This window comes from Haliotis asinina, chromosome 10 (genome assembly GCF_037392515.1).
Source record: "Haliotis asinina isolate JCU_RB_2024 chromosome 10, JCU_Hal_asi_v2, whole genome shotgun sequence".
Lineage (NCBI taxonomy): Eukaryota > Metazoa > Mollusca > Gastropoda > Lepetellida > Haliotidae > Haliotis > Haliotis asinina.
The window spans coordinates 21,186,628-21,200,520 of NC_090289.1; the positions used below are offsets into that span (position 1 = coordinate 21,186,628).

The window sequence follows — 13,893 nt, forward strand, 5'->3', positions numbered from 1 at the left end:
ATGCCGCGGATCGTTACGTAACTAGTGTAGCCAGTATGGAGGCAGCGTAGTATTGATCCCGGTTTATTTTCAACAGCTGATTAAATTCGTTGAGTGTAGTGACAAATGAAAACCTACATATATAAGATAAGTTAACTATTTTGTCACTTCAGATTAAGTCAAATAATTGTTATTAGTGTCACTTTTGGGACAGTAGATTTGTAGTAAAGTTTCAAGTTGATATGTGATAGCAATATCCACAATGGATTGGGGGAGTAGAGGACAAAGGGCAGTTAGCGGAGGCTATACTCCATCTCGCGCTGTTGAAGTGTACAAATCATATTTAGGGATAGAACAAAGTGAGAAGGAAATGTTCAATTTATTAAGAGAATTTTTTCTTATTGAGAAGGAAATGTATTATTTTAAAATGCTTGTAACCAAAATCTTCTTTTCTAACCATGGCAAACTCAAAGAAAGTCGAGTGCTTCACATCACAGAAAGGAGGACATACTACTAGATGGGTACAGATACCGACTCAACAACCGACGACAGACCAGTGTACAGTGTGAAGTGTTTTCATGGGGGCTGCCTTGGTAAGTGCATCACAGTCGGACAGTTTGTTCGAAATCAGACCCCACACAACCATCCACAGGAGGATCAAGGTGCTCTGAAGATTGCCAGTGCTCTGCGTCGATGGTACAGACTGAGACAACGCCAGTGCCGACTATCTGCGACGGAGAGATTTCAAGACTCAATAGAGATGAAGCAGCGCCAGTCAGTTCCTTCTATTCAGTGAAGAGTGGACTGAACAAGCAGAAACGAAAGATCCAGACTGTGGTAGCCCTGGCTGCTACTTTCACTTCACACGGGCTCTCTGGAGGAAGGTCCAGACTCTCGGCTTCAGCGAAGCCTATCAGTAGGATTCTGAAGTCAGCACTTGGATGCAAAGGACAGCAGCACTTCCCCTCCTTCGAGTGATTATGGTTCAAGACATGGATATGGATCGAGATCATGAACGCCCCTGCCATTCCAACGAAGGATGCCTTCCACGACTACGTCACCAGCACCTGGACGCATGACCATGCCAAGTTCCGAGTCGGAATATGGAACCACAACGAGACGCAACGCCCGTGGACGAACAATCATCTCGAGGGTTGGCATTCCCACCTAAACAAGACTGTGCAAAGGGCTCACCCTAACATTTTCGCTTTTGTAAAAGTGCTGCAGAAGTTGGAGAAAACTGAGAGAAACCAGTTGTTGCTGGTGTCGCACGGTGCCCGTCCCCCATCCCGTAAGAGAATCTATACAGAGACTGACCAGAGACTAACTATGTAATGTAAGTTTGTGGGAAGAAATGAAAGTGATATGATTAAACCTTATAAAATGTCATCTAAAGTCTGTGTTTTATTCCATGTAGGCATTAGTGCACAATAAAGTGGGACCTACTACTTCAGTGAAAGGGTCGAGGCAGTATAATTTGTGACCACTGGTGTGTAAAATTGTTTATTTAAGACTGTAGCTATTTGTCCCTGTCGGCATTAGTAGACGCCACCGTTATAGCTCACTGGCTTCCATTCTCGATTCACCGCAAAGAATCGACACCAGACACTATATTGTGTCGATAAAAGCTTCTTTAACACATTCATTTAATTTTAAGAAGGGAAACATACCTTTACTTGAAATGTGTGTGCAAATAATAGTGATAGTTTTATGACTTGGAAAAAAGGTTACCGTGTATGTGAGGCGTGTGAAAAAATTACATATCGCCGATCTGTTCTGAACCGCCCCTGAAATATACTTTTTTATTTCCTCCGAGGGAGAGTACAAGGACATTTCGAAGTATTATTTTTATAGATTTACAGATAGATTGGGCTGTTTTGAATACTTTGCTATGCACTGCAATAAATAGAGGTGAAAAGAGAAAAGTCTTTTGTGACTCTCCATGTGTATAGTTGTCTGGTTTCTTCATCGATCTGCATTGGTGGGTTGCACAACAGACATGCAACAATGTCTACGTCTGTCTTTCTGTGAAGACAAACGCTTATCTCAATGGGACCAACACAGCTGATGCCAGACCACAGGATATCCCTTAGGTCAGCAGCTGACTCACATTGACATACACCATGAGTCAGGAGGTCTGCACATACAGAGTTTGCGCGTGGTAGAAGATGCTTCTTGTTATTACACAACTGTCCAAAAAAGAGGAGCTTCTTAACATCAATATGTGCTTCCAGTGAAGTCCAGCCGATGAGTGCACTGCATATGTCAATTTTACTGTGGCGAGGGAGGCCTTGCATGATCTTTAGGACAAATCGTTGTGTTCGTTCCAGCGCTATCATCTCATGACTGGTAATATTAGTTCACAACCGAATAGTGCTTTCGGTATAGCAACTGATCGCAGTAGCTTAGACGATGTCATCGGACTTAGTCCATGTGGATGCCCTGATCTGGAAAGTGCCATTGTGGTCGATTTCAGTTTGGAACAGCTCTATAGTGTTGGAAATGGAATGGACATTAACACCGTCACACACTCCTCAAAAATAGAAGGATAAAACTGTCACAAAGCGTTCTAAGCACCTTTCCGGCTTAATCAAATATTAAGATCAACAATAAAGAAAGAAGTTATGGAACTATAACCCTCAAGCATCAGAAGCATCAGTGGCGGACCAGATCAGATCGGCGGTATGTCATATTTTTCACACACCCCAAATACACCCTAACATTTTTTTTAGATTATGAGACTATCACTGTTACTTGCAAACACATATCAGCTGATAGTATATTCCCCTCATAAAAATTAAAGGTGTATGTGAAAGATGTTTTTTGAAGAAATAACTACAAACACTCAAACAACGGCGTGTAGTATTTCAATGGCGGATCAGAACAGATCGGCGAAATGTCATATTTTTCACACACCTCAATTACACCCTAACAATTTAATTATTTTATAAAACTATCACTATTACTTGCAATTATCTTTCAGCTAAAGGTATGTTTCCCTTCGAAAAATAAAACGAATGTGTGAAAGAAGTTTTCATCGGAATAATTTAGTCTATCTTCGCGGTGAATCAAGAATAGAAGCCAGTGAGCTATAACATATCGACTCGAAACTTTACTACGAATTTACTCTCCAAATAAGGACACAAATACCACTTATTTGACCTAAAATGAAGTGACAAAATAGTTAACTTCTCTCCTACATGCAGGATTTCAGGATTACAACACTCAGCGAATTTAATCAGCTGTTGAAAATAAACAGGGCTCAATTTTACAATACTGCGCTGTCGCCCTATTGGCTACACTGGTTATGTAACGACCCGAGGTGTACGTTCAGGGGCTTTTCGGGGAGTTTCTTCTCCCTCTATATATCAGGCCCCCCTAAGTAATGGAAGGAATTACGGCAAATTTGAAGGAATTGCATCTCAAATGTAAACAAACGCAGTCCATTCGCGAAACAATTGCAGCGATATAGGCAGTTTAGCGGTAATAACAGAAACACAACGCTCCTATCGGAAACAATGTCGGTAATACTTGAAACAAATTCTGCAATCTTCTGAGATTTCTCGGCTCCGTTCCGTGATTTGTCGGTCGCGTCCTGATGCTCACACATCAAAACATGGCTTCTCTCGAAGCAGCATCCGTCTCGGTGAGTTTTGTTTTCAGTTTCTACTGTTTTCAGTTTTATAATCACCCATCTTTGACCATATGTATATATGTATATAGTCCCCCTGCTATTATCTATCCATCCCTTCACATACACACCCATTGTAAGTAATGTCTAACCATCACTTCACATACACACCAAATGTCAGTTCTGTCCACCTGTCACTTCACATACACACCAAATGTTAGTTATTATCCAGCTGGGTGCGCTTGCACAGAGCAATCTTAATTACAATCAATCTTAGACCCCTACAATCAACTTTACAATCACCATACAATTGCCCCAATCCACTTGCACTAAGACGATCTTAAGAGAGCGTGGATTTAAGATCGCGATCTTATATAAGATCGAACTCTTCAACGTTGGAGGTAGAAATGTCTTAAACTCGACTCCTGTCTACACTTGTCTGCAAGAGCGCATAGCATGCAGCGCAAATAAAACGTGGAACTGGTTACTGCATGCAAGTGAGATTCCTTCCTTAATGGCACCTTGCAGATATTTCAGGAAAACAAAACAAAACAAAAAAACCCCAAAACCGAAAACTATCAGTATCACATCCCAAACCCAAAACCCAAATCCATAACATTTGGTGTGTATGTGAAGTGACAGTTAGACATTACTGACAATGTATGTGAGGTGATGGATAGACGATGATGATTTTGAGGGTTTAACGTCAGCTTTTGGCTGCGCCAATCTCGCCGACGGGGTAGGTGGGGGTAGTAAATATGAAATAAGGGGGGAATGAAAAATAAACCACCATACCCAAAAAACTGTAAATTATGGGGTATAAACCTATGAAAAATGGTAAAAAAGGGAAAAAACAAGATTAAACTAAGGAAAGTTAAATAAAACGTAGGCTGGGGGCCGAAAAAGGGGGGCCTATGTGAAAGGGGTGGGGGTAGGGGGAGGTGGGGGTGGTGGCTAGGGTGAGGTCCTAGTGTTGATGAGACAGTTAAGCTTGTCTTGGTTGATAAGGGGAAGCTACAAATAAAGGGGAGCAGGACAATTCCCACCCGGACAAATGCCACCTGGACAATTCCCACCTAGGACAATTCCCACCCTGTTATTTTCACTATAATCCCCACCATATCACATGAAGTGTTTACTCTGTGCAATACTCACTTTGATAAAATATAAACTTGATGAAATTTTAAGATCAAATGTTTATAAAACCAGTTTATTTGAGCTTGGGTGCTACTTTAGTACAATATACATATTCTGAGATGGTGCCAAAAGAAGACCTATTTATTAAAATAACATTGAGAAATGTGTATTGTGAGCCCTCCAATGGTCCGCATTGGATCCTGGAACCAATACCAGAGGACACTGGACGGCCTGCCCAGAACTAATAATCATCTGAAGGGGTGGCATCGCCGCCTGTTGACCAACATGTCAGGCTGTCACCCCTCCATCTGGAGGTTCCTGGATGTTCTCAGGCGAGAGCAGGCCCTCAACGACCAGGTCATAACCCAGATGCTATCTGGCTTGAACATTGCCCGATCGAAGAAACAATATCGTGACTGCCAGCAGCGGCTGCAGTCAATCGCCACAGACTACCCCAATAGACGGTGTATAGACTTCTTACGAAGCGTGGCTGGGAGCAAGTGAGGTGGTGGGGCAAAGGCCGAGCAGTGGTGGTGGTTAGAGGCGAGCGGCTGGCTTGGGCGTAGCCAGTATGGCGGCAACGCAGCACTAAGCTCGTGCAGCATGCTCAGCTGCTCAAGTGATGATCTGTGCCTATCATTCTTGTCTTGGAGCCTTCCGTAATCAGTGATGTGGGGCAGGTTGGGTGGGCATTTATGGCATGAGATAGGATAAGTGTACAAATATACAATTTATGGTTGAAATTTCCAAATTCTAAAACTTATCCTATCAATCAGTTGGCAGGAGGGCCACAGATTACCCTGACAACTCTGCCAACAAGAGTAATCATGTATTTTATTCTGCTATTTTCATGACATGACACGTTTAAATAAACGTAATAGTGCCATTCCAGTAAGACCTGTGACGACATCGAAATTATGATTTGTTTACGATGAACGTTTTCAATTATTTTTTTTCAGAATTTACTTTTAATTTGTCGTCGCGTGGATATTTGCCCGATACAAATGTACGAAATTAAAGTAAGATACTTATGAAATATCAGTAATAAGAATATTGAAATCGGTTTGCACTAATTGGACAAATTAGGCTGTTCCTAATATAACACGCATCCGGCTGTCAATCGAGTAATTCAGGTAAATTCAGGAAAATTTACATTATTTATGTTTGTCTTGTATCCTAGCCCCCTCATCAGGTTGAGCTGAACTGAACAGCAAGGCTTAAAACTGTTGACAGAAACAACGGAAACACCGTGAGAGCATGGCATTACAGCATTCCATACGTGTACAACTTAAAGGTCACATGCAACGTAAAACACAACTTTGAAGATTCTGGTACCTTTCGGTATGCACTTACCGAAACAAATCATGAAAAATGCCAATTCAACCTGTGAAGTTGGAAAAAACGCGATGGAAAAAATGCCCACGAAATCGGAGTTCAAACGTTTCACTAAATTTCCCCTAGCGCTGGTTTCAACAGCTGTGCTGCGCTGCGTCCATACCGCATGCGCAGTGAACAGGTTCGCGGAGCTTGAAACAGTATGCATGTCCAGTGTCTGAGTTTGTGAACAGTAGTCTAATCTTGGTTGTGTACACAAACAATTAAATAATCTACTCGTTACGAGAAAAAACTTGTTGATAGTGGTAAGCAGTCTCTGTCTCAGAGAAAGCTCAGTGTCTGGTTTATTCACACCTATATGTCTGCCTGCATGTCTGCTAAAGACAACAAGCAGTACACAGCTTCAATCATTGACCACGTGCAATTTGAACTTAACACCTATCAGACTATACGACATAAAGAAAATAAATTGATTTATGACTCGTGTACCCGAGTCCCGTCTCTGCCATATTATGTAATTAGTGAGTGAGTGAGTTTAGTTTTACGCCGCAACCAGCAATATTCCAGCTATATGGCGGCGGTCTGTAAATAATCGAGTCTGGACCAGACAATCCTTTGATCAACAACATGAGCATAGATCTGCGCAACTGGGAACCGATGACATGTGCCAACCAAGTCAGTGAGCCTGACCACCCGATCTCGTTAGTCGCCTCATACGACAAGCATAGTCCCCTTTTATGGCAAGCATGTGTTGCTGAAGGCCTATTCTACCCCGGGTCCTTCACAAGAACAGTCTGGCCCATTACAAACGGATCCAGCACTTCCTGGATATACTGATCACCGTCAAATTCCCACGTACTGTCAACAAGTCAAGTTTACTGTCTTGAGAGACATATGTCCACAACATGACGGAACCCCCATCAAACGTACGTATCTGTTGCATTTCACTGCCTCACTGTGTAACACTTCATCCACAAAGCTTCAGTCTTAAGCCAAAATGCTGGTGCTTTCAGATACTTTCTGTGGTAAGTACTAACGATCAAACAACAAGAGTGGCTAGGCACCAGACCGCCTTTGTATATTTATCATCCATAATTCCAAGAAGTGTCAGTGCAAAACAGCGTCATACGTCATGTCCCCGCAGGCTTCCTAATTTCAGACGTAAACAACCTCCGGGGGCATGACGTATGACGCTGTTTTGCAGTGACGATCTTTTCCTTAAAAAAATAATCTATAGCTCACACCTAAACGCATTCAACACGGGTGGTCAAAGATGGATAATTATAAAACTGAAAACAGTAGAAACTGAAAACAAAACTCACCGAGACGGATGCTCCTTCGAGAGAAGCCATGTTTTGATGTGTGAGTTTCAGGACGCGACCGACAAATCACGGAACGGAGCCGAGAAATCTCAGAAGATTGCAGAACTTGCTTCAAGTATTACCGACATAGTTTCCGACAGGGGCGTTGTGTTTCTGTTATTACCGCTAAACTACCGATATCGCTGCAATTGTCTGAATAATATATCATTAATTAATCAGCTTGATTTCATATCCAGTATCTCATCAAGTATTTCATGCCTACGTTATACCAGGGAGACTATATACAGAGGGAGAAGAAACTCCTCGAAAAGCCCCTGAACGTATGCCGCGGATCGTTACGTAACTAGTGTAGCCAGTATGGAGGCAGCGTAGTATTGATCACGGTTTATTTTCAACAGCTGATTAAATTCGTTGAGTGTAGTGACAAATGAAAACCTACATATATAAGATAAGTTAACTATTTTGTCACTTCAGATTAAGTCAAATAATTGTTGTTAGTGTCACTTTTGGGACAGTAGATTTGTAGTAAAGTTTCAAGTTGATATGTGATAGCAATATACACAATGGATTGGGGGAGTAGAGGACAAAGCGCAGTTAGCGGAGGCTATACTCCATCTCGCGCTGTTGAAGTGTACAAATCATATTTAGGGATAGAACAAAGTGAGAAGGAAATGTTCAATTTATTAAGAGAATTTTTTCTTATTGAGAAGGAAATGTATTATTTTAAAATGCTTGTAACCAAAATCTTCTTTTCTAACCATGGCAAACTCAAAGAAAGTCGAGTGCTTCACATCACAGAAAGGAGGACATACTACTAGATGGGTACAGATACCGACTCAACAACCGACGACAGACCAGTGTACAGTGTGAAGTGTTTTCATGGGGGCTGCCTTGGTAAGTGCATCACAGTCGGACAGTTTGTTCGAAATCAGACCCCACACAACCATCCACAGGAGGATCAAGGTGCTCTGAAGATTGCCAGTGCTCTGCGTCGATGGTACAGACTGAGACAACGCCAGTGCCGACTATCTGCGACGGAGAGATTTCAAGACTCAATAGAGATGAAGCAGCGCCAGTCAGTTCCTTCTATTCAGTGAAGAGTGGACTGAACAAGCAGAAACGAAAGATCCAGACTGTGGTAGCCCTGGCTGCTACTTTCACTTCACACGGGCTCTCTGGAGGAAGGTCCAGACTCTCGGCTTCAGCGAAGCCTATCAATAGGATTCTGAAGTCAGCACTTGGATGCAAAGGACAGCAGCACTTCCCCTCCTTCGAGTGATTATGGTTCAAGACATGGATATGGATCGAGATCATGAACGCCCCTGCCATTCCAACGAAGGATGCCTTCCACGACTACGTCACCAGCACCTGGACGCATAACCATGCCAAGTTCCGAGTCGGAATATGGAACCACAACGAGACGCAACGCCCGTGGACGAACAATCATCTCGAGGGTTGGCATTCCCACCTAAACAAGACTGTGCAAAGGGCTCACCCTAACATTTTCGCTTTTGTAAAAGTGCTGCAGAAGTTGGAGAAAACTGAGAGAAACCAGTTGTTGCTGGTGTCGCACGGTGCCCGTCCCCCATCCCGTAAGAGAATCTATACAGAGACTGACCAGAGACTAACTATGTAATGTAAGTTTGTGGGAAGAAATGAAAGTGATATGATTAAACCTTATAAAATGTCATCTAAAGTCTGTGTTTTATTCCATGTAGGCATTAGTGCACAATAAAGTGGGACCTACTACTTCAGTGAAAGGGTCGAGGCAGTATAATTTGTGACCACTGGTGTGTAAAATTGTTTATTTAAGACTGTAGCTATTTGTCCCTGTCGGCATTAGTAGACGCCACCGTTATAGCTCACTGGCTTCCATTCTCGATTCACCCCAAAGAATCGACACCAGACACTAAATTGTGTCGATAAAAGCTTCTTTAACACATTCATTTAATTTTAAGAAGGGAAACATACTCTCTATATAGGCTCCCTGCTTAAAGTGACGCCCAGTGTTTGGTCTGCACTGCGCGGGCTAATGAACTTGATGGACCTGTTAATTACACCTGCACCAAGCTTGCTTAATTACCCTTGTCTAATTGCAATCAGCTAGGTGTTGTGATCCAATCGACATACTGTTGCTACCTGTCACAGCCCTTCATAGTTATTGATTACTCCACCGTTTCTTTATAACGTTTTTCACAATGACTGACTAAATTACAAATACTAAAATGCGATATTTGTTTCATTATATATATAAACATATACACATATAATAAACTGAAAAAATAGTAGGAGATATTACACCCAATTATATGACATGAAACTCTTGAAAGGCTTGGGGTTTTTTTCCAGTGGTTAAGAATATAGAAGGTTTCCCGCACATTTTTTATAGCATAGACATCAATGAATACCATCAGAGATACAGATATACAAGTGATGGTTATTCATGGCATGATTTTAACATAATATCAGAAACTTAATACCTATCACAAGATAGGTAACACGAGACATCTTACGGAATTTGCGTATGACATATTATGGTTACATTATTTGAACATACGAAACTATAAAAACACATCCAATACGTCTCTAGGTTGTCCAGCTCCGGACCAGGAGAGATTTGTTTTAACTGCATGAGCTTTGCTACACAAATGCTACTCAAAGATGCTGTTTCCGGATGTTGTAAACTTCAAGCTTTTCAGATAAACTTGCTTTCCTGAACACACATACAGACAATAAAAGCATTAAAGAGGGCCGTGGGAGAAGTATGTTTTCGTAAACCCTCAGTGTCTCAAGTAACTTTCTCCAAATGTATCCCTATAAAACTGGCCGAGCTGGGCATTTATCAGCCTGTTTTCAAGTCATATGATGTGAAAATGTCTGCATTACTTGTTGGCGACTCGTTGTTGAAGTATGTTGGACGTTGTACGGAGAAAGAAGGGATCGTGACAAGGTCTCTGTCCGGAGCCAAGGTGGCTGACATTCCCGATCTCTTGTGGGATATTGAGAACTTTAAGGTAGGAAACAGTTGAAGAATGTAGGATTTTGCGCAGAATGAGGATTATTTCACGTGTGTAGTAGTAATATATACTCATGGAAAAATATAAGGGAACGCATGTTTTTTAGGGCAATTCAAAATTTCTGTTTACTAACTTCAGCGCCGTGTATTATCGTTTTCGTGAAGAGCAGTTCACTCAAACTCACCATAGTGCTTTCCAAGTACGTGCACTACATGCTCCTGAAGGTACATGCACTTAGATTGACACGTTACATGTATGTGCACTGTCAAACATAACGGTTAAAAACATTGTTAACATGGCGAGACAGTACTTAACTTTGGCACAGAAATGGGAGGCAATTGTCATGGTTAATGGTGGAGGCTCATTACGACAGGTTGCAACAACTCTTCACAAGTCTGTGAGCGTGATATCCCGACTTTGGCATCTCTATAGAGCGACTGGTAACGTCAAAATGAGGCGTGGTTGGGGACGGAAAAAGAAAACCACCCCACGGAATGACAGAACGCTAGGCCTCATTGCTCTCCGAGACTGGTTCAAATCCTCCTCCAAAATCAAAACGTAATTCAGGCGAAGAACAAACGCCAGAATTTGTTCACGTGCAGTACGTAATCGTCTTAAATTGGCTGGTCTAAAAAGCCGCCGTCCATTGGTTGGAATCAACATGACTGAGCAACACAAGCGCTTGAGACTGCAGTGGGCACGGAACCATGGAGGAAGAACCGTACGCCATGATCAATGGAGAAACACATGTTTAGTGATGAGAGCAGGTATACACTAGACCATAATAACGGTCGAGTGCGCATACAGCAGGTCGAATGTTCGAGTTCCAGCATGACAATGCCCGCCCTCACATCGCTCATGTCCTGGTGTTGCAATGGCCGGCTAAAAGTCCCGACCTTAACCCCATCGAACATCTTTGGGATGTTCTTGGCCGCAATGTCCGGGACAGACCTGTTCAACCCAACAATCTGGATGAACTTTTCGTGGCTATCCAGGAAGAAAGGCGTAGAATTCCGATTGGTACCATCCGTGCACTCATTCGCAGCATGCCACGACGATGCCAAGCAGTTCTCCAGAGACATGGAGGACACACCCGATATTGATTTTCACCACTTGACATGAGCCTTTTCATCTGTATGAACTTTTCTCTAATGACTCAAAGATTAAAAGTCACAGCTATTTCATGCGTTCCCTTAAATCTTTCCATGAGTATGTATAATTGGATATTGCAACCGACAAAGCGCATACTATATTTTGATCGCCCATATGGATTCATTTCTGAAGTAATTTTTAATCTAAATTGTTTCCAGTTCATCATCGTCCACGCAGGGATTAATGACCTGGTGTACATGCCAAGGACGCCTGGACAGGTCTTGGTCAACTTTTCGAAACTGGTTGACATTATAGGAAACGGAACCTAGGGTATTTCATCTAGTTTTATGCATCTATCTACAAAATGACATTTGAATGCCTGTTGCGTTTTTATGAATAAGAACTGTTTAATCTGACATTAATTTTACTTATACAAGCGGTTGCAATGTAAGGTCTAAAGGCCAAGGCATTGTCCGACTACAGATTAGTTATTGAGGTAAATTCGATATTTCAGATTTCAGCGGGTGGGGAAAAGATCGGATGGGTGCACATAATGTTTTGTATACTACTAGTATATTTCGCAGAGCCGTGTTACTCCTTTCCGGTGTCATCAGTTAGGTTTAAGTTGCTTTTGAGAGGTCGGGCCAAGTCGGACCGAAAGTTTGTGATACAGTGTCTTTATTGAGAAAATAGGGTTGACTTGAAGCAACGCGCTTGCTTCAAATACTACATTTTGAGACTCAACAAAGAGGTATTTAGGTAGATAGAATAGTCATCTGTAATTGTAAATACAAAACAGTACACGTGTGATAGGTTTAAGCTGTTTTTGAGAGGTCGGGCCAAGTCGAGCCAAAGAGAGACTTAACACTTTTGATTGAGGCTATGTTGAGAATGAAGTGAGAACAGGGCTTCAGTTTTCTTTACATGTTGCACTTGATAACACTGTGAAGTAGTATTTAGGTACATATGATGTCACTCTAAGGATTTAAATATATTTCTACACACATGAATTAGGTTTAAGTTGCTTTTGAGAGGTCGGGCCAAGTCGGACCGAAAGTTTGTGATACTGTGCCTTTATTGAGAATGTCTAGAAAATAGGGTTGACTTGAAGCAACGCGCTTGCTTCAAATACTACGTTTTGAGACTCAACAAAGAGGTATATAGGTAGATAGAATAGTCATCTGTAATTGTAAATACAAAACAGTACACGTGTGATAGGTTTAAGCTGTTTTTGAGAGGTCGGGCCAAGTCGAGCCAAAGAGAGACTTAACACTTTTGATTGAGGCTATGTTGAGAATGAAGTGGGAACAGGGCTTTACTTTAAGGGGCCAGTTTTCTTTACATGTTGCACTTGATAACATTCTGAAGTAGTATTTAGGTACATATGATGCCAATCTATGGATTTTTATTACAACTGAAGATGCATGTTCTAGGTTTAAGCTGGTTTTGAGAGGTCGGGCCAAGCCGGACCGAACTGTTGTGGTTGAGATGATGTTTTGAGTGTAGGGAAGAGATCATATCTTGCATGTTTTAAATACTTTAAATAGTGAATTTGTGGGGTGGTATTAATTGGATGTAGACGTAGGAAACATTTTTGTGCCGATGGAAGCCTGCATCCGAATGAAGTCAAATATTTATGGATTTTAAATCATTTTTCGTTTATCGATTCCACTTTTAGACGTAACCTCGGTGAGCCAACTCGCAGGAAACTCGTCTTCATGAGTTTTTAACCGATTTATTCGTAGCAAACTATATATGGTACGCGCTTGTGATTTAAAATTGATTATTATTATCATGGATGTATGTTGCATTAATCATTTGTAGGCATGGTGCTCCTTAATGGGATTATTTTCCAATAATATATTTGGCCCGCCGTGACCCGGCCCGGCCCGACTTTTAGGCCATCCAGACGGAAACTGGTGCAAAGTCTTGTCAGTTTCAAGTCCTGCTTTGTACTTGGATGAATGACAGATTCCAGCCACGCAGTAGTTTACCATCTCTACTGAGATGATTTTTTATTTGATCGAGCGCAAATTCAGAGAACATGTATTTTCCAAACCTAACATCTCTCTATACATTCGTCATATATTACAACTTCTTTTAGTGTATATGATTGTTTGACAACAGTATATGAACAGTATATGAACGCATCAAGTACACAAAAAGAAGTTGTTATCCATAAAGAATCTTACTTTCTTGTGACTGGCCATACTTCTAAAATGCCCATCAAACAGATCATCTTTCTGTACACACGATGAACCCTCAGCATATCAGCAAATGAAACAGCCAATCGGAAGCCGTCGTTACACTTGAGTGCACATCCACCCGCTACGACTGGGTTCGGTTTCCCGAGGGCTTCGTTTCGGGTGAAGTGAGCCCA

The 13,893-nt window shown here is 41.8% G+C and overlaps 1 protein-coding gene across 1 annotated transcript; it reads left to right on the forward strand.

The window, feature by feature from the left end:
* Window positions 1-4,909: 4,909 nt before the first annotated feature.
* LOC137298576 (uncharacterized) lies at window positions 4,910-5,251 on the forward strand. Its single transcript, XM_067830875.1, has one exon. It carries the CDS (start codon window positions 4,910-4,912, stop codon window positions 5,249-5,251), a length of 342 nt encoding a protein of 113 aa, XP_067686976.1.
* The last annotated feature ends 8,642 nt before the right edge of the window (window positions 5,252-13,893 follow it).